A 19907-nucleotide genomic window follows, 5' to 3' on the forward strand; every position below is an offset into this window, starting at 1 on the left:
CCGCTCTGGCATGTTCTAATTGGCTGGACACACCTGAACCAGATAATCAGTCATGAGTAGGGCTTGGATATCTGGAAATCATGCAGACACAGCGGCCCTCGAGGCTCGGAGTTTGACACCCCTGTTAATGCAATAGCCTCAACTGCCCTTTTAGGTTGACTTTCTGTAATGTATGGCATGCAAGTGGCCTGCACAATTTTTTTTTAATCTATGCCATTTGATGAACCCCTAGGGGGAAAATGTTCATGTACCGGTACTTTTTTTTTTCTACGGGCGACAGGTCATGGCGAACACTTAAACAACACGTAAGGTTGAAGTAGGTGATGCGCAGGAGTGTCTTACAGATTTTTCTTTTTACGTATCATGTTCACACCATACGTGTGCAGCATTCAGTAGTGCGGGCACCGTATTAATGACTAGAACAGGGGTCCCCAAACTACGGCCCGCGGGCCGCATCCTGCCCACCTCGACATTTGGCCCGGCCCCCTGAACACTATCAGAGATTAATGATTTATTTATTTATTTATTTTCAGTCTGGCCTTGTGATCAACACACTTGTAGAATGCGTTTTTTTCCCCCAATCTTTTGCAGTCTGTGCTCCTATATAGTTATGTGTGCCTTTCTGGAAAATATTAAATGTTTGAGTTTAGATGCATCCTGGGATTTTTACACTTCTTTTGTTAGCCTGCTAACTGACCCCGGGCCCACATCAAAAAAGAAAACCACTGTGGTCCACACAAGAAAAAGTTTGGGGACCCCTGGACTAGAGAGTGGTGTAGGGACACCATACGTCAGCATCACCAATAAGTCATGGGTGCGTTCAACTTCCATTAGCCTTACAAATACTTCACGATACTCTTAAAATATGCACCACATGGTATGTTTAAATTTCAGGAGGCCATATAAGCCTCAAGGAACCTGCAAGACACACCCTAAGATGCAGCTGCTCTTCTCTATGGCCCTCCACGCACCCGGACAACCCAAAAACACTCACTACCCACACGGGTCAACTTCCTGTAAGGGTGTATGTAACTAAGACATGAGATGTTTTGCTGTTGTGTTTACCTCAAATCCTCTACCGTGTTCTCTTGCTCCATGTGACAGAGAGATGCAGCTTCTTTCAGCTCTTCTATCCAGTTCCTCTGTGGTTCCTTCTCAGAAGTGATGCTCTCTGACACGTCAACACCTTCTGCTTTCACTGAATCTTTCTCAGCTTGAGAGCTGGAGGCAGGAGCAGGTTCTTGTGGACTGCATTCAGCAGAGGTTACCGTGACACCATCCTGGGACTTTGACGACGGTGGTTTCTCTTTGAGGGGTGCAAGGGTGTTTGATGAATCGATGGATGAAGCCACAAAAGCACCAGCAACCTCTCCATCTGACACGCCGCTGACACTTTTTGACCAGCCCGCTGGCACCTGGTCATTTCCACACTGACTATCTTCCACAGAAGCTGGCTGGTCTTCTGGGATCTTCTCGACATCTGGCTCCTCTTTTACAATCATTTTGAAGCGTTTTTGTTCCAGAAGATTGCACGTTGCATCTTTGATTTCACCGCTCTCAAATGTCTCAGCTGTGGAAAAACCGACATCTCTTCTGTCAGTTTCTGGCTCATCAGCCAAATCCTTCACAGAGCTAATAATTTGAGTATGAGCTTCTTCAGAATGGTTTTCCAGCTCCTTGTGGTCATCTGGGGTGACCTCTGATAAAGCAGAGCTTTGCATGAGTGAAGGTTCAAGCTGGAGTGAAGCAAACTCAACCGGATTCTTTGAGGTTTCAGGTTCTTTGGAGATGTTTAGACTTGCAGTTTGTTGACCTTTAGCACCCTGATCCCTCATAATCTCCGTGTCTGATATTAAATGGGTTTGTGCATCACCAGCATCTTTATCTTCATCTATCAAGTGACTTTCTCCACCGATTATTGAGTTATCCTCGACTATCCCCGTTTCAACTGAGGTTTTTCCCTCAGCAGCACTTTTGTCTTCTATTTCCATAAGAGGATGAGAAGGCACTTCAGACTCTTCTACTCCTGATAAATCTTGTCCTCTGCTGCCCTCCTTTAAACTCATCTTTACTTCATTACTGCTGTCATCAGCTGAGAACTCATCCATGATATCTGACGGACACAAAAACTCCACAGATTCCAGTTCTTTTTTGTCATCTTCCCCCCTCAGAATTATGTTTTGTCTGACTGGTTTTTCTTCAAGGTCACCTGACAGTTTCTCAGAGGACTGTTTTTGCTGCTCCTCCTCCTGTGGTTGAATTAAACTGTTCTGATCCTGCGAGGACAGTGATTGAACAAGATCTAGTCCTTTGTCAAAGCTGTGGTCCATCACTGGTGTCAGAGGTTGGTTCAAAACCTCTTCAGATCCACTGCTGGGCTCTAACTCGGCTGGAAGCATTTTCTCAGATGGCCTTGTTCTGATGGGAGATGGGAAGGTTTCCTCTGTCTTGGTGCTTTCTCCTTCTGTAGATATGTTTGTTAATGGAGAGTCCACTTTATTAATTGGAAAAGCTCCAGCTTCCACAACAACTTTATTATCTGTGGCGTGCTGTAATGCTGAGTGGGTCTTTCCTGTCTGCGGCTTGCTTTTGTCTTCTGCTTCCTGCTGATTACTCATACCATGTTCTTTAATTTGCTCCTGATGTCTCATTTTGTTTTCCTCCTCCATGTTGTCATCTTTGACCTCACCGGCTGTTTGATCTTTAACAGGCAGAGGACAATCGATGGAGCAGGTGACATTTTCCAGGTCGTTCCCTGTGGATGTGTTAAGTTTTTCTCCAGTAGAGTCTGGAAAAAAACCTTTTTCACATTCATCCTTTGACAACAGTCCAGCTGAACCAGCAGACCGAGCTACGTGAGGAACATTTTCCTCTTGTGAAGAATAAATATTTCCATTATTGGTAACAAAATTCTCAAGTTTATCAACAGATCTCAAAGTTTTGTCTCTGCTCTCCGGTCCCAGGCAAATCTCTTCATCAACGCTGACATTACAATCTTCCAGATCCTGCTCTGAAAACCTCTGCATCATTTCACGGTTTTCATTGCTCTCCAGCTCTCTGAAGACACTGGTGCAGACTCCATCAGCACTGCAGCTATCTGCATGGCCAGGGAGGGACATATCACTGCCAGTAATAAACTCAGAATGACTCAACATTGGGCTGGGGCTGTGCACCGTGAGAGCAGATGCTGTCTTTGTCTCCTCTTTTGTTTCATCAGAAGGGTCAGTTATGGACTTTGGCTCTTCAGAGGGCCTCACAACATCCACACTGACCACATCACTGGGAGGCTTTTCTTCTGATTGGCTGGGAGGCTGATCTGGAGAGTCTGTGGAAGCTGGTTTTAAGATAAGATCAAGATTTGCATCCAGAACCTCAGGTGTGCTGGTAACATCACCCTCTGGGGGCACGAATGGATCCTGGTTCGCTTCTTCCTCTTTTGGAATAACATCCAGAGGTACGTCGTTGATAACGTCAGGTTCAGCATCCAAATGAACAGGTTTGGTGGAAACATCTTCCTGATTTTTCTCACATAAAACCTGCTCTGAACTTGTTTTAGTCGCCGACTGCACATCCACAGAGCTCGTATCAAGGCTGCTATAATCTGAGAGATCTATGTTTCTCTCAGTCTTATCAGTTTCCTCATGTCCTGCATCAAAGCACTCATCCTTCTGCGTCTCCTGATGACCAGCAGGGCTGCACCTTGCTGCTTCATTCTCAGACGGATTATTAGAGATTTCTGGTTTCTTCAGGCTAAGGTAGTCTGGGTAGATGTAGCTGGTTTCAGTAATAGGATAGTGCAAACTCTCATGAACAGTCAGTGGAGGCAAAGAGGCACAATCCAAAGCAGAAACTGGCACGTTTTCAAAATCCAAAGAGGAACCCCCTTTTATATTGTCCTCAAAGTGAACTCTGAGGTTACCTTCTCTGCTCCCGCGTGGAATAACACAAACTTCAGACATGGCAACGTCTCCAAATTCTGCTGCACTTTTGGATCCTTCTCCGCTGCTTTGCTGCTGGATGCTGCTAACGTGTTGCTGGGACGCAGTTAAAGGCTGGGGTGAGACGGAAGGTCGGAAGACCTGGTTGCAGTTTGTCTCCGTGATGGACGACTCCTCATCAGCGTTCCCCGGAAGCAACGGTTCCTCTGACAGATCTGTCGGTGGGAAATAAGCCTGTATCGCTCCTCTTGCATCGCTGGAGCTCTGTTGGTTGAGAGCAGCAGGAGGTGGAGTCGCCACGCCACACTGTTCCTGGTCAGGATGAAAGATGCGGTCAGTGACGGCAGCGATGGGCTGTGAATTCAGCCGTGACTCGGCAAAGTCGGCGGGTGGGCGTGCTTCTGTGTCGCCTGATGACACAGAGACTTCTGGTTGACTGAATGAACTGTGCTCCCAAGCCAGCCGTCCTTCCTTTCCCACCTCCTCTTTTCCTCCTCCTCCCAATCCTGCAGCACTGTGATCCTGGCAATCAGGAGAAGTAAAGAGCCCAGAGGGAGTAGCATTGAAGGAGGCTTCTCCTCGCTGTGGTTCCTTTTCTGCGTCAGCCGGTGAGATCTCAGTGTGTGGAGTGCGGACGCTCTCCTCGCCGGTCCCTCTGCTGCGTGGTATACTGCTGCTGCAGCTTTCCACACATGCAGCCTGTCCCTCCTCAGCTGAGAATGCAACTGTGCTTTTTCCTCGTGAGCAGATTAACGAGAGCTGAGGGGGGGCGTCCAGGGTTTCACCGCTCTCCTCCTCATCTGCAGAGCGGAGGCTCTCTTCCACGCTTCCCGGTGCTCTCGCTTCCTTTTCACTCCCTGAAACTGTTCTAGGGATTTCTAAACTGCCCTGCCCTCTTCTTTCTCCCTCTTCTTTGCTTTCTATCACTTCTGGCATTGTGGGTGTTGCCACTGGCAACGCAGTAACCACCATTGAAGCCTTTTCAAGGGCACTCTCCACGCAGCTTTCTCCCACAGAACTTCTGCTCCTCTGACTCCCCCGCGTGAGTATTTTTGCTGCTTTGCTAACTTCAATCTCTTGTGGTTTGATAGTTTGGACATTTGTTGTGGGTGTGCTCTCTCTTCCTGCTACATGTTGCTCCCACTGCAAGCTTTCATGGATGGTGTCCTGAGGATCTGTTTGGTTGTGATTATCTGACGGACGGGTCATCTGTGTGGGAGCAGGTGAGCAGACGGGGGAGGTAAGATGATCCTGACAGCTCTTAGTGGATGCTTGGGGGGGTCCGGAGAGTTTTCCCAGCTGTTGTTTGAAAGCAAGTCCGCCGCTTGGTTGTTCACCAGGACTTTCTGCATTTAAGGCAAAAATCTCTGAATCTACAGGAGTGCCAGCTTTTACCGGAGATGCAGCTTTCTGCATTTCCTGCTCAGATGTTTTTGCTCTCTTTTCACTCTCAGTTTTCTTCTTTTTCTTGTGCTTCTTTTTCTTCGTGTCTTTGGTCTGTCCGGCCTGCTTGTCATGTGCTGAACTGCTGCTTTCTGCAGGTACTTTAGCTTCTGATTGCACCTCTATCCCTTTACCATCTGCCTTTGTGTCTCTTAGATCTAATCTTAAGCTACAGGCATCATTTAGATTTTCTTCTTTGACGTTTTCTGTTTCTGCTGCCTCACTTTTGCTTCTCTCTTTGACCCACAAATCGTTCTTTGTTGTGTTTTTTCCTTCTGCTGCTGAGCTAAACCCAACTTCTGTTGGATCATCTCTCAGCTTGCTGCCGTGTTCCCTCAAAGACTCTGTATTTATCTGTGATTGCACACATGTGGGCGTTCCCTTCTGTTCATCTTTCCCTTTTTCCCCGTCTGGCTTTGAACCTTCGTCTAGTTCCTCAGCTGCTGTTTCTTCGCTCTTCATCTCAGCTTTTCCAGCATTGTTCTCAGTGCCCAGAATGTAATCCCTAAAACTAAACACAACTGTGTCTCCCCGACTGTTTGCTGCCTCAATCTTTCCATGTGTACTCCTGTTTCCATGGTCACCGTTGCTACATCCCGGCTGAACTACAATTGGAGGAGCCAATGATGACTCACTGGACTCATTAACCATCACTCTGCCGGCTCTCTCCTCTACATCACAAACCCTCTGAGGCTCTATGGAAGTGGGCATTCCCAGTGAAACCATTTGCTCCTCACATTCCTGGAAGGCCTCTCGGAGTTCTTGGTCTATGAAGGCAGATGGGGGTGGGTCCTGGAGACCCGGATGAGGTGTGGAAGCACCATGAGGTGAAGGCTGGACGTCTGTGGGAGCTGGCTCACAGCCATGAGCCCTGTGGCGAAGGCAGGGGGACACAGTTAGGACGAGACGGACGATCAGCTCTTATTCCACGATGCCACATAGCAACGCTGAGCAGAAACCCCCCATTAGCACACAGCTGCACCCAGAATTCCTGATCTGGGTGCTGCATTCATGAGTAAGAACTGTTATCAGCTGTTCTCAAGCACATGGGTGTCAGTACTCATGCATGTAAGTGCAAACGCAGGTTTCTTATTGCTGTGAGTCACAGGTGGCATTTTGTTCACCTCAGGAATCTGGCAAAACTAAAAAGCAATAATTTATATCAGACCTGGAAATTTTAGATAATAAGACCCACTCCAATCATCTTTTGATCTATTTTCAAAGCATTAATTATATTTGTCTTTAATTAGGATTTTGCTGTTTTTAGACAGAATTAAGAAACAGCGTTGTTTTCTAGGACAAAGTTTCTGCAGAGCGGCAGCTATTCATTAGGAATTCACATCTGAGTTGAGAGAGGGACTGCTGGTCCGGAGTAATCAACCTTTCCTTTGCATTGCTGAGAGCTCTCTGTTTACATGCTCTCCTGCTATCTTAAAGCCCCTCAAAATCCAAACCATACCAAAAATAGCGAGGTATATTGGAGCTATCCAGCCGTAAGTGGATCTAATCGTCTACAGATTCGAGCTGTGCAGGGAACATGTGGCCCTCCCAATGTATTTTCTATGTCCAAAACTCATGTATTCGTCTGCTCCTGATTCACAACGATTTCAATAAAGAAATACTCAGAAATGCAATAGTAAGACTATTTTTTATATTTACCCTCCAACATGTAAAAAATGCTAAGAACATGGCAAAAATATCAAAAACACAATCTTTTTCAGAGTGGGTCTTTAACCCTCTTTTTGCTGTATGCATCATTAAATCCAGGACTCCACCTAATTTAGCATAAATTTGAACAGAAAAAAAAACACTGAGGATATTTTTACATAACTTGAAATAACTTCGGGCATGAAGGGGTTAATTGTGTAAATACCTGCAGTCATTTATTGTTTAATATGATTCTGTATTTCAAAGGAAAGTTTCCGTTCATAACAGCACAAACCGCCTCGGGTTCATCTACAGTTCAGTCGTTTGCATGAGTTTCAGACCCCACGCTTTCACGGCAAAACTCCACAAACACAACAAGCATTAGAAATTGATCTGCCAGAGGTTTTTCATGCTGATTTTGCAGATGTAAGTCATAAAAGTTTATATTATGGCTTAATAAAACCCCTTAGTTACAAACTGCACACAAAAGCTTGGCGCTCTGCTCTGAAGGTTTGAGCAGCTCATAAACTAAACTGGCAGGTTTGATCTGGAACAAGCTGATACCTGCCTCTGCGTGGAGTTTCTTACGCTACAGTTCTCTTTCAGATCATCCTGAATGAGATGTGTTGACTTTCCATCTCATTTAAATCCAGCAGTGATGCTTTCACAACAGACTCCATCAGAACACATTCAATAAAAGCAAAAGCAGAACCACAGCAACGTTATCCATCACACTCCAAGCTGAGTCAAACACGACCTAATGACCCCCCGTCCCAAAGCTGAACACACTCACACAGCCTTCATGCTGTACCTTGGGTCTATGAGCACCAGTGATTGAGGGACTTCCATGTGATGCTGGAGGCCCACCAGCAGGGGGTTCACCTGCTCATGCTTCTTCTGGGCCGAGCTTGTGCTGATACAGAACCACACAAATGTAACACATTCACACAAAGAGCTGCATGGAATCATGATGACCATTCACTTGAATGCAGCACTGATCACTGATCAAGCCAAACTTGTATCCTTGTGCAGTGAAATACTGTTTTATAGGAAATACAGCTAAAATTTACTGAACAGGAAGTTACATCATTTCAGTAAATGTGATTTTTTTTTTTGCATTAATTCTGTTTCAAAGCAGTCTGTTACCAGGTTGAGCTTGCACAAGTGGCATTTCTATCTTGCTTGCACACTTTTTACCATAATATTTGGAAAATGTAGGATATTAATCCCTGACTCAAGATGAATAAAACAATATAACAAACATAACTGTATTGGGAGATGGTTCATTTAACTGAAAACTTGAGTGCAACCTTCTTATCTATTAAGGAAACGTAACTGCACAAAGACAGCATTATTTTTTTGTTTTTCTGTTTGCCTGTTTTTTGCATTCAGAAAGAAAACCTCCATCCCCCCAAAACAAATCCAAATGTGTGCAAGAAATTAAATTCAAATAAAAAGGACTGTAAAAACACAGATGTTTAAGACTTGTAAAAAGTGTGCCTGCTTTAGCAACATTCACTGTTTCTGTTGTGTTTCATAGTCTTTCCCAGAACTGACCAACAATCATTAAATCATCCTCATCACACTGAAGACACTAGATGTCCAGGGGAGAAGATTTCTGATTTCTGCTGCACATTTGCTTTATTTATATCTCCCTGAGATGACCCGGATGTCCTGAATGAAGTGATTAATCGAACATCTCAACTTTCCAGTAGCAAACTGCAGAGGCATCAATGATTCATCATGATAACATCATGATGTTGCGCAGGACAACAAACAAATATAAATTATATATATATATATAAATAATATATAATAAAACAATACAAAAAACATTCCTGTTCCTTTTTTTAATAATTTAAATTAGCTGTTTTGAGCATCTCGTCAGAGATCGGAGTCCACCATTTATCAGAGACGATAACTATGATTAACCAGAGTGAATTCAAACCACAATCGTTTCAATATGTGAATCTGGCTCCAATCAAACCTGTCATACGTAGTTAAACTGTATAAATGGGATAATTGTGACTCCATGCGTGATGTGTGGGGGCATAAATCTGTTCGAAAGAGGCGGAGGGGGTAAAATAATTTTAAGATTTAGGGTGAGCTGAGGCGGAAACCCTGCTGTGTTTGGGTGTGAGTGCTCGACTCCCTCCACATACCCCAGCGATGACTCCCAGATGTTCAGCTCGCTGCTGAAATCCAAACTGGGGAGCAGATCGTGAGGGAACTCCAACTCCTCCTGGTCCTCCTGGTCTTCAGCAGCACCTCTGCCCTCCTCCACCCCTGTGATGACCGGGACGTCTGGGAGCACCGGGGAAGATGGCGGGCTGCTGGGGGCCCGGGTCAGCCGGGCCTTGTTGTCTCTGCCGCTCAGACTCTGAGCTTCAGTCTGTGGGACGGAGAAGCATCATGCAGCATCACGCAGCATCTTCAGCGCCACACACCAACAAGCTGCAGCTTGTCGCATGCAAACAAAGCAACACCCATGTAATAATACTCAAAGGCAGCACACAGTTCCACCAGTCAGTCCAAAGATTAAGTAAACAGCTGTTTGCAGTGAGATGAAGTCACACCCTCAGAGAGGGTTCCTCCCAGCAGAACCCGTCCATAAAACCTCACAGCAGGGATTTAATCTCTGCTGCTTTGTTTACACTCTGATTTGAAACATCAAATAACCCAAAATTCAATAAGTCATGTAAAACAAATGATAGTTAAAGATTATCTGCTGCTTCAAAAGCTTCCCACAGGAAAGTCAGCGCCAACAGAAAAGCGACTGTCAAGCAGAAAAAACCATTAAAGCCAAACCAGTGGAACTGGATTGTGAACACGAGCACCGAGTGAGGAATCATTTTCTAGGAAACCAACAGTTTCCATCCATCATTTATGTTTTTGCCTTTTTTAATAAAACATTAGCTTTAATCTCAACCACTAATGAGATTTATCAGAAAAATATTTCTTGAGTTAAACACAAAAAAATAAAGTTTTTAGATAAAAGAAATTGCTTCTTAAAGCAAAATATATTAAACTTATGGCTTTTATACTTGGTTCAAACTGTTTTTATAAAAACTTTTAAACAATTTAATAGTGCTGGATTAGCTTTTTTATCTTTTCGTGGATGACTTTTCCATATTACTACCATAAACTTTATCTTTCCTCAGATTAAGGTTGAGATTACTGATTGTTAGTTTGATCTGAAAGCTTTCAGTTTTCAACAAATTTTGGTTTATTTCAAGCAATTAATTAATTAAATAAATAAATAAAGAAGACAAATAAAAGAAATATATATCAATAAATGTATCAATTTAGGATGATTAGCCATGACTTCAAAATGAAAAATATAAAAGTAAAAGAAAATACACCTCATTATACAGACATGAAAATGACGCTATTATAATAACTCTTATTCATAAACAGACATATTTGTACTTATGCATAAAGAACATGACACATTAAATTAAAATAAATGCGAAGTTAGTCAAAAAGAGTTGAATTAATCACTAGAAATTGAGTGGGGGGAAGCGATCTATATGATCCCACCTCTGTTAATCTCATTTAAATGAGTTTGCAGTTGAATTTGATTGAGACACATCTTAAATGTGTATTCTATTGTCCTTATTGCAGAGGAAAAACCCATTCTAATCAAAAATTAGTTTATTATGTCCTCTTCCTTCAGTTTACTCAGTAGTATGCATTGGTTATAAAATATTACGTTTTAGAAACGTCCTCTACAGAGGACAAATTTGCATTGCTGATAGTGAGAAGGATATCTGCTGTCTGTGAGAGTCCATGTCTGGATGTGCATCAAAAGTTTGTCTCAATCCCAGATTTTGGAGGAATGTAGTCTCCTTAAATCACCTTCAACCTCATCTTCTGCTAATCATCTGTCACAATTAGTTTTTGCAGTATGCGACTTTCATTTCCTTCAGCTGCTTTCAAAACCGCTTGTTCACAAATTTCATGCAAACTCCAAGACTTTTCCTTTCATTTGTTTTTTTCTTCTTCACCTTTTACCCTTTTCTCTATATTTTCAGATTTCCATTTTACTTTTATGCTGTCAATTGTCTTTAAAACTGATTAAAAAGAACATTTTTTTGCTTTATTTTCCATACCTGACAGAGTAAATCTTGCTTGTTGAGGTTTGAATGCTCATAACAGGAAAGTGCAGTTCATGACCTTAAGAGAGGAGTTTTACAACCCTCCCCATTATTCAAAATGACAGCTTAAGATACAAAAACTTTAAGAATCAATCACTAAAGTAGTTTGAATATTTAATTATTTTAATGTGTTTTTTAAGGAATATAAATTGCAAGCTGGTTAAGTTCAATTTCATTTACCCTTGGTGGTTTAAGTTTTTTTAAATCTATATTAAAGGAAATTTAAAAAACCTGAATTTTCCTTCATTTTTTTATAGACCAAAGTAAGTGATTTAGATTTTCTTTAAAAAAAATATTATGTTGATTCATAATCCTGTCAATCTAGTCTGGTTTGACATTTGGCAGCAGCAGTCAATTCTACAGAATTCCCTTCACATGGTGGTTGATGGGGGTAGAAAAATGTTATTTATGATAAGAATTTGGAGTTCAGATAAACATGCAGATCTAATGCTGCTCTCAAATACTCGGATGTTCTGTTACCAGCACTTGAATAAAACAAGACAGAACATAACAGTAATCCCAAAGGATCTGTTGAGATTTAAAGATACTTAAAGCTCATTAGTGATCCTGCATGAACATGTAAAGAAATAAAGACAGTTTTTCATAGTTTTTACCTTTAGGTTGAGGTTTTGCTCTCCTGTTATCCTTGGATCTTAACAGTGGATTAAATACTGAATGCTAGCGCTACAGTCAGATTAAGAAGGAAACTGTTTGGTCAAGAGGCAGATTGTGTGACATTACAGTTCAAATGAATATTAAAAAGATGGAAAACGTCTTACACACAAGCACTTTCATCGTGGCTTTTGAGTTATTTTTAAATTCTTTCTCAATAGCAGATCCTGCTTTCCTGCTTTTAAAAATAAACCAACAACCAATTTGAAATTAAGAAACTGAAACTAAAAAAAAAAAAAAAAAAGAAAGCACCTGCAAATGCCTGCAAGACAACACTAAAGTTTTCTGTATTTGTGGTTAAAAATTCTGTATGTTTTCATGAGAGAACGGTCACGTCTTTTGCTTCCTTCTTTTTTTCTCCTGATTCTTTTTTTCTTTAAGATCAACTAAAGTAGAAACAGAAAGTGAATGTTTGAAGCATGTGGAGCAAACACTTTGACACAGAGAAACTTAAAAAAAAAGACATTACTTTAGATCCAAAAAGACAAGTGAGACTTTCCACATCACTCTAAGTGGTTTTCAAGATCTGCATTCTATTCATGAAAAAACAAAGTTCTTTAAACCACTTTAAGTCTGCAGGATACGGTTGAGTGTCTGTTTGCAAAACATGATCTCATTTACTGCTAACAAACCATCTGTGGGGCAGCAAATAAGCCCACAAATGTGGAAATCTACAAGCTTTACTTCAGTTATCTTGACCACACCGTGCTGTTATTAATTAACCCCCAGGAGCAGAGCAGAAAGCAGCCAGGAAACTTCTGCCTAACCCAACAGCCTGTTAAAACTAATACTAATTCAACCTGTCATGGACTAACAAAACTTTAATGCTCCACACATGACTGTTGTTAACACACGAGTTCTGCTGCTGTAGCTGCAGCCGGACAAACAGACTTTTCCTGCCTTTCCTGTCAGATCCGAGCCTGACTTACCCAGCTGTGAGCTCCAGGAGCTGAAGGTGACTCCACGCCGCAGCTCCTCTCCTACACGTGTGTCCTGCTCAGCCTCTGCAGGGCTCAGTGTTGTGAAGGGAGCAGGCGACCACACAAAAACATGCTGCAACACATGCTGCTGACGCTCCCTCTATGCTCCTGCACTGACTCAGCAAGCCTCCTCCTCCTCCTCCTCCTCTCTGCAGGCCAGTCCTCTCTTTGGTTGCTGCCTCTCCCCTATTAGGTTTCCACTCCTCTGTGTGTGAGTGTGGACTAAACACTACAATAACATGCAAAGACTGGAAGTGACCTGACAGGGCAGCCTCAGAGAAGTGCTGAACACTCTCCTCCCACCTCCTCTGTCAACTCTTTCCACTCTTTTCCTGGAACGCCTTCCCCCTTTTCTCTGTCTTTTCTCTGTCTTCCTGACTGACAGTGCCTCTGCAGGTGAATGCTGGGAACTGGGCCAAGGTTTGGGCCTGCAGTGACCCTCCCCTGAGAGGGGATCAGCTCTGAAGCTTTGGTTACAAACACACACACACAGTGATAGGCACGTGCACGAGAGCCACGCCGCATTATAAAAAGCAGCGCCTTTGTAAAACTTTGACCCGTCAGCTGTGCTGAGCTGTGATGTCATTGCTGCTATCACCTTTAGAGTAGCAGTGCATGAAGGAAGGTCTATGAGCTGCTGTTTCCGCTTTTGAGCGGGGATCATGTCACCTCTGAGTCTGCCTGAAGAACACTTCTGCACGTTCAGCAGGAAAACCACTGAGCAATGCAGGCAGGAAGAGGCTGGTGAGATGAATTATTCAGGAAGCACCATCAAATAAACCTAAAGTACATATTGTGGAGGTTTTACTTCAGATCCACAACGTTATGGTTTTAACTTTAAACCTACCCATAGAAAAAAAAGTAGTCGATTTAAATGTACTGTACTACAATTATACTAAAAGTGAGGCGGTATGAAGTTTACTTTTTATGTACTACCTATATATATCAAATTAGTCTGAAGAAGTATTCAGTTAGTATACTTCCTGCACTACACATATGGTCCATAGCACATGTCAAAGTCGAGGCCCAGGGGCCGGATCCGGCCCGCTGAGTAATTATATCCGGCCCTCCAGATCATTTTATTTTATTGTTATTAATGGCCCGATGTTATCTTGTGCTTATTTCTAACTTGAATAATTTTGACAAAATATATTTTCATGGAGAGTAAAATATTGAAAGTTTTTTAAGCACTAAGTTTATTTATTCTGGAATAATATTCCTGCCTTTTTATTTTTCATAATTATGTTTAAAAGTTGCAGTTTTGAAGTTTTAAAAATTGGCATTCTGCTAGCTTTTGGGACTATTTTGGCACTTACTAAAAAGAATCTTAAGGCTATTTTGGAGCTTAGCTAATATTTCACCTACGTGCTAGCTGTTTTGGCTAATTTTGGCTTTTTTCAGTTTTTTAGGATATGTTAAATTTTAGCTACATTTTTAGCTACAAGCTAGCTGTTTTGGCAAACCTAAGTTTTGTGGGTTTTTTTTTTTAGCTTTTTAGGGTAATTTGGCATTAGGGTAATATTTTAGCTGGCTATCAGCTTCAGTGTTTTCAGCCATTAACGTCAGTGTTTTCAGCTATCAGATTCAGTGTTTTCAGCTATCAGCTTCAGCGTTTTTAGCTATCAATTTCAGCTTCTTCAGTGGCCAAGTTCAACTCACAGCATTCACACTAGCATTATCACAGGTAGTGCTATTTATCTAGTTCATAATTCTGTTAAAACATTTTAAAAATGTAGTTTTAAAGTGTTATATCACTGTGTATCCTGTTCGACCCGCAACCTAAGATGTGTTTTGGATTTTGGGCCCTTGTGCAATTGAATTTGACACCCCTGGTCTATAGCATTCTTACTTTACTTATTTACTTACTTCACTTATAGTCAAGCATACTTAATTAAATAAACTTGAAGTGTAATACTTTTTGCTAATTTTGCACTATATAGGCAACCCTAAAATTGTGCACTTTTATGTGAGTAGAACTATTTGGACTCAAACACGAATTTAAAACTACAAAATATGTTGAACAAGTCTGAAAAAAATCAAGTTTTTAACTGACGAATGATGGAAGAAAAATCCTTCTCAAAAACCAAAAGCAAGAGCGTAAAGTTTCCTCTGAGAACCCCTTAGCAAAAAATATTATGTACACTTGAGCATAAGCATAGAAAGCATAGAAAGTGTACAATAGACTTGCTCTTAGTATAAACCAAGAATACAGTATATTTAAGTAGACTGCATTTTGCCAACCCTTAGCAAAGTACAAGCACAGCAGGTATACTACAGACCAAGTGTGTGTAATATGAAGTATACTAACTGAATACTTCTTCTAACTAAATTGCAACATTTTAAACCCATTATATGTAAATATTACACAGAAATTTCAACCTGCTTCACTTTTGTACTACATTTCTAATTATACTTCTTGCTAAGAGACAGCAAACTAAATGACCGAATCACTTGATTTTGATATAAACAAAAATTTAAATTTGAGGTCTAGCTGCAGATTAGCATTTATGTCTCACCAAAAAGGCAAACTATCAGAAGCTCCTGTGAAGCTTTGTTCTTCATGCTGCAGCCTCAGACAATCTCAGATCTATTAGTTCACACAAGCTTTAGATAAACTCAAGCCTTAATTCACATCAACATCAGCTGGTTTTGTACCTGAGAGGACTCGATTTGATTGTCTTCTGGGGGGAAAAGAATAACATTTTCTGGAGCGCCCTCTTCTGGCTGCAATCAGGAAAAACACGTGTGTGTTTTAGAAGGGAAAATTGCTGCAAAATGCAATAAATAAAGTGTGGACAATCAATATTATTTACAGCTTTAATAATATAATGTAAACAGCAATTTGGGTTTCAGAGATTACAGTTCATAAAACAAATGTTGACTTTAATCCTATTAAGATAATCCTAAATTCCACTTGTGAAGCCCTCAGTCACAAGAAAACATCAATTTTTCTTATACGTACATCAAATTATTGTAGACTTTAAATATACAGTATATTAATCACCACAGTTTGAAGGGATAAACGAATGCCATGAAGCATTAAGTTTCTCATTATAGATTATAATTGCCATAATCTCAGCTCCATATCTGAAATAGCTAAATCCATCCATGCATTCATCTGAATCAAGAAGCTAAATTTCAAGTTATTTGGTTTGTTCCAGCATAACTGAAGAAGTTTCAGATCTTTGTGGTCTCATCTGGGTTGGAAGTAGCCTTCAGCAAAACGCCGCCCTTACCAGAGCTTCAGGTGTGCTGCTCTCGTTCCCCATGACTCAAGCAGGTGCAGGGCCACAACTGCCCTAACCAACAGCCCCTCACATCCGCAGGCTGAAAAACACTAACAGCAAAGACGCCATCATCGCACCGCCACTCTTTGCACTACAGAGAAGGGGGTCTGTGGCCTCATGCTCTGCAGGATTAGAATTTGAGGTGGAACTGAACAATGTTCAGCAGATCAAAGCTCTGATGGAAAAAACCTCCAGGACCAAAGGGCAGAAAGAAGCAGTGACAGAGTGTTGAATATAAAGAAAAGGTTCCTGAACAAACATCAGTGATTCCTGTCACCAGAAGGTTTATATGCTGTCATGTTTCTGTCCATATGCTATGATGGAGGCACACTGGCACAGTGGATCATCCTGAAAGGTAATCCTCGTGGGGTAAATAACAGATTGTGGCGTCTCTTGGCTCCCAGCAGCGTTTGTCTGTTACACAAAGCAGGCGGAGCCAATCCAGATCAACACTGGAGAGCATCCACACTGTAAGTCAGCTCAAAAGGGATTTATTGATCCCCAAAATGTAAATAAAAATAAAATAATATTCATTTCTAGATCATAAAGCAGAAATTGAAATGTGTTATTGTTGGATTTTACATTGAAAAAGAAGGTAGAGTCATGTTAAAAATGAATCTCAGAATAAATTCATATGTGCACAACCTGCAGAAAGCTTTTGTGTGCATCGGCTGAATGACTGCAGGGAATATATGGTGACTCTGTGCTCAATGAAAACCACTGACCTGAATGGGGACGATTATATAAGTGGAGATGTGCATTACTCACTGCTTTCAGACCTCTTTTCAGTCTTACGCACATTTTGTTAGAGGTTGTAAATTGTAGTAGTGGAAGTGACCTAATTTTCATGGTGGTTGTTTCCTTCATGCTTTACTGACTGAAGGAGCAGATTGTTTTTGCAAATCTTCCTTCTTACTGCGCCACTGAGCAAACATTTGACCCCTGCAACATACCCCTAAAATCTGCTCAAACCTAGAACCCAGTAGAAAAGGAATATTGAATGATGACCCCTCCACCTTCAAAAAAAAAAAAAAAAAAAAAATTGAAATCCTCTAATGAGGATATCCAAATAAGTTTTTAAATTACTATGGATGGCCACAGGACCCACAGCTTAGCAGCCATGTTGTGCTAAAGTGTTAAAAAATACAGCTTTTGATCGAGGGATCTTCGTGAAACTCCCCACCAGGTCACATGCACAACTACAATCAAAGTTTCATTCACCTTTGACCCCAGGAAGAATGAAACACCTCATAATTCCTCAAGCATCATCAGAAAGCTACTTGGGATTTTGTTTTTTTAAGTTTGTAAATTTTGAACACAGAGCATGGTGAGCTTGCAGAGTGGAGCACATATTTAACTAAAATACTGTCAAAATGTCAAAAACCTCAGTTTCCAAGGAAATTCAAAAATGTACTATTGCCGATTCCTCTAAAAATTGCACAGACCTGTTTGTCACCCCCAGGCTATAAAAAAATAAAATGGTTGCTATGGAGATAAAAGCAACAAAAATCTGTCATTTTGAAATGCGTTTTTTTTTCATAAACTTGTCACAGTTTCTGGGTGGCTGGAGAAAAGGGTGGCAACACCACTATTGGCTTTAATGTTATTATTATTTATTTATTTATTTTACTAAATCTTAATACCCAATAATGTTTTCCAGCTCATCAGCTGCCCTCGCTGTGATTTCTATTTGTGTGAATGGGATGTAATTTCAGCTTCGACTCATGAAGACTTCAACTGCCGGCAGCGTCTCCTCTGACAGTACAAAAACACAACAGGGGGTGGGGGTGGTTGGTGGGGGGGCATCATATGATCAAACTGTTGCCAGGCCAGTTTTCACCTCATCACTTCCTGCACATCACTCAACACTGGTCCTCTCCAAAGAAAGCTATATGTCCTCACTTTATGAATTTATGCTTTTCTTTTACTGCCAAACAAACAAACTTAACAAAAAGCAAATCCTTCTGTTTTTCTTCTGCAGATTTATATTTAAACAAATTAAGGACTAAGAATAATGAGTATCTAGAAAAGAAGAGCATGCACATCAGATATATGACAAACTAAAATATTATAAAGTATTATGAAAGGAAAATGAAGAACAATAGTTTAGATTTTATATAAATGAATACAGACTACTCACCAACACTAAGCAGTTTTCTTCTTTCAGCTAAGCTCAGACTGTTTACTTTCAGACTTAAGGCCTGTGTTTCTGTCCTGTCTCCTGAGGAGCCACGACTTCTCTGCTCCTATTTTAGCAGCGCACATGAGACAGACAGGGGACAGGGTCGTGGAGTGGGAGGAGTCAGGGGAGGGGCTATAACTGGAGCTGGCGGTGTCTGGTTAAGGTGGAAGTGTCAGTGAGGGGTGGGTGGATTGTAAACAAACATGCAGCTGACTGGAAATGAAGAAGAGGAGGTGACAACTGCTGGAGGACGTTGATGAACTTCCATTCATGCAACCTGAAGATCAGACGCGTGAGGAGGAAGTTATGCACTTTTATGCCTTTAAAAAGAAATGCATTTTTACTTTAGAAACAGCATTGGTGTGTTTTTGCTCCCCTGTCTTCTGCAGACTTGATCTCTAAAAATAGCTTTGATTTGATCAGCTCCATCTCTCCCCCTGCAGGTGACTCCCATCATTCACTCTGTTCATCCAAAGCTCAGCTCTGGGATTTCCCAGCCCTCCATCTTCCTCCTCCATCATGAGCATCACTTTCATTTTTACGCCTGGCTCCTCCTAACCTCATTCCCAGCTCCAGTTTCCTCTCCTCCAACACATCTCTCCTTCGTCCAGCCTTTTATTTTGAAAGTGCTCTCCCCTCTCTTGTTCTCAGGCATTGTCACACCCTCCGCTCAGCGCTCTGCTCCTCACCTGCTTGGGTGAGATTCCAATGCAGCTCCCCATCTTGTACTCCATGTCCTCCTCTGGTGAAGTGACTCTGGCACTGCACGGCTGGCAGAGCACCTTCCTGCAGAACTGCATCGTTAACCCAGACGCAGCATCGCGGATCTACAGCAGCTACGGCGTGCGCTCTCCTCTGCCGGCGTGAGGCTCTTCACCACCAGAGCTCTTCCTGTGACACATCTTCAGGCCAACGCTACACCAAAATGAGCCTGACGAATGCACAAAAGAAGCCACCCTCCATCCGAAGCTTCACATCGCTGCCGGCTGAGTCTGAAGTGGAGGGAAAAAAATCAGAGGGAGAGGATGGGAGGCAGCAGAGAAGAGTGCCTGTCCCTTTAAAAAAAGGCTGAAAATGCAAGGATGATGATGATGATGATACTGTCTGTCCAACCACATAAACCTAATTATTCAACCAAAAGAGAGCATCAGAAGAATCAGAGCTCCAGTGTTTTATTTCAAAATATTTTATTGAAAAAAAAAAAAGTAACACGACATCATTTTGCAGCAAAACACCACAGAAATCGACATCTGAAAGCTCCAGATTCACTAAGACAGATTCCTGAAGCTCCATATTTGTGATATATGTAGAACATGTTAAAAACATCCAGAATATTAGGGAATGTTCAGTCCAGAAAAAAATGAACAGCTGTTTCGCCTTTTAGTCTACTGCTTAAAGTTTATACATAAAAAATTCAACACAACATATTTCTTTTTGACACCATACAATAAAGATATTTTTGTTTAAGTTGTCAGCTACAGTCAGTTACAAAAAAAACTACCCAATGACAGCTCAAACATTCTGGTCAAATATTTGTCAACTATAAAAGTGTGTTTTAGATGCAGTTTATTTACAAGTGGAGATTGTGACGCCTGTTGAGG

At 41.6% G+C, this 19907-nt stretch overlaps 2 protein-coding genes across 9 annotated transcripts in view; both read right to left on the reverse strand.

Moving 5' to 3' along the window:
- Positions 1–4923, reverse strand: part of tacc2 (transforming, acidic coiled-coil containing protein 2) — a 39221-nt gene extending 34298 nt beyond the window's left edge. For 7 of the 8 annotated variants that reach the window (XM_024298094.2, XM_024298093.2, XM_036215372.1 and 4 more), the window contains exon 1: positions 1066–4922. In XM_024298094.2, coding sequence (XP_024153862.2) covers positions 1066–4910 — 3845 coding nt within the window. In that variant the 5' untranslated portion in view covers positions 4911–4922. Of the gene's footprint in view, positions 1–1065 lie in introns of all 8 variants that reach the window. The other variant, XM_024298095.2, reaches the window with a different exon arrangement.
- Positions 4924–5688: 765 nt separating this feature from the next.
- On the reverse strand, positions 5689–19700 carry LOC118599739. The gene is made up of 5 exons (XM_036215613.1): positions 18996–19700; positions 9191–9420; positions 7840–7941; positions 6017–6252; positions 5689–5735 (listed from the first exon to the last, which is right to left on the reverse strand). Exons 1-5 carry the CDS (start codon positions 19104–19106, stop codon positions 5689–5691), a joined length of 726 nt encoding a protein of 241 aa, XP_036071506.1. The 5' UTR covers positions 19107–19700.
- Positions 19701–19907: the final 207 nt, after the last annotated feature.

The sequence above is a fragment of the Oryzias melastigma genome, linkage group LG15 (assembly GCF_002922805.2).
Source record: "Oryzias melastigma strain HK-1 linkage group LG15, ASM292280v2, whole genome shotgun sequence".
In the NCBI taxonomy this organism is placed as follows: domain Eukaryota; kingdom Metazoa; phylum Chordata; class Actinopteri; order Beloniformes; family Adrianichthyidae; genus Oryzias; species Oryzias melastigma.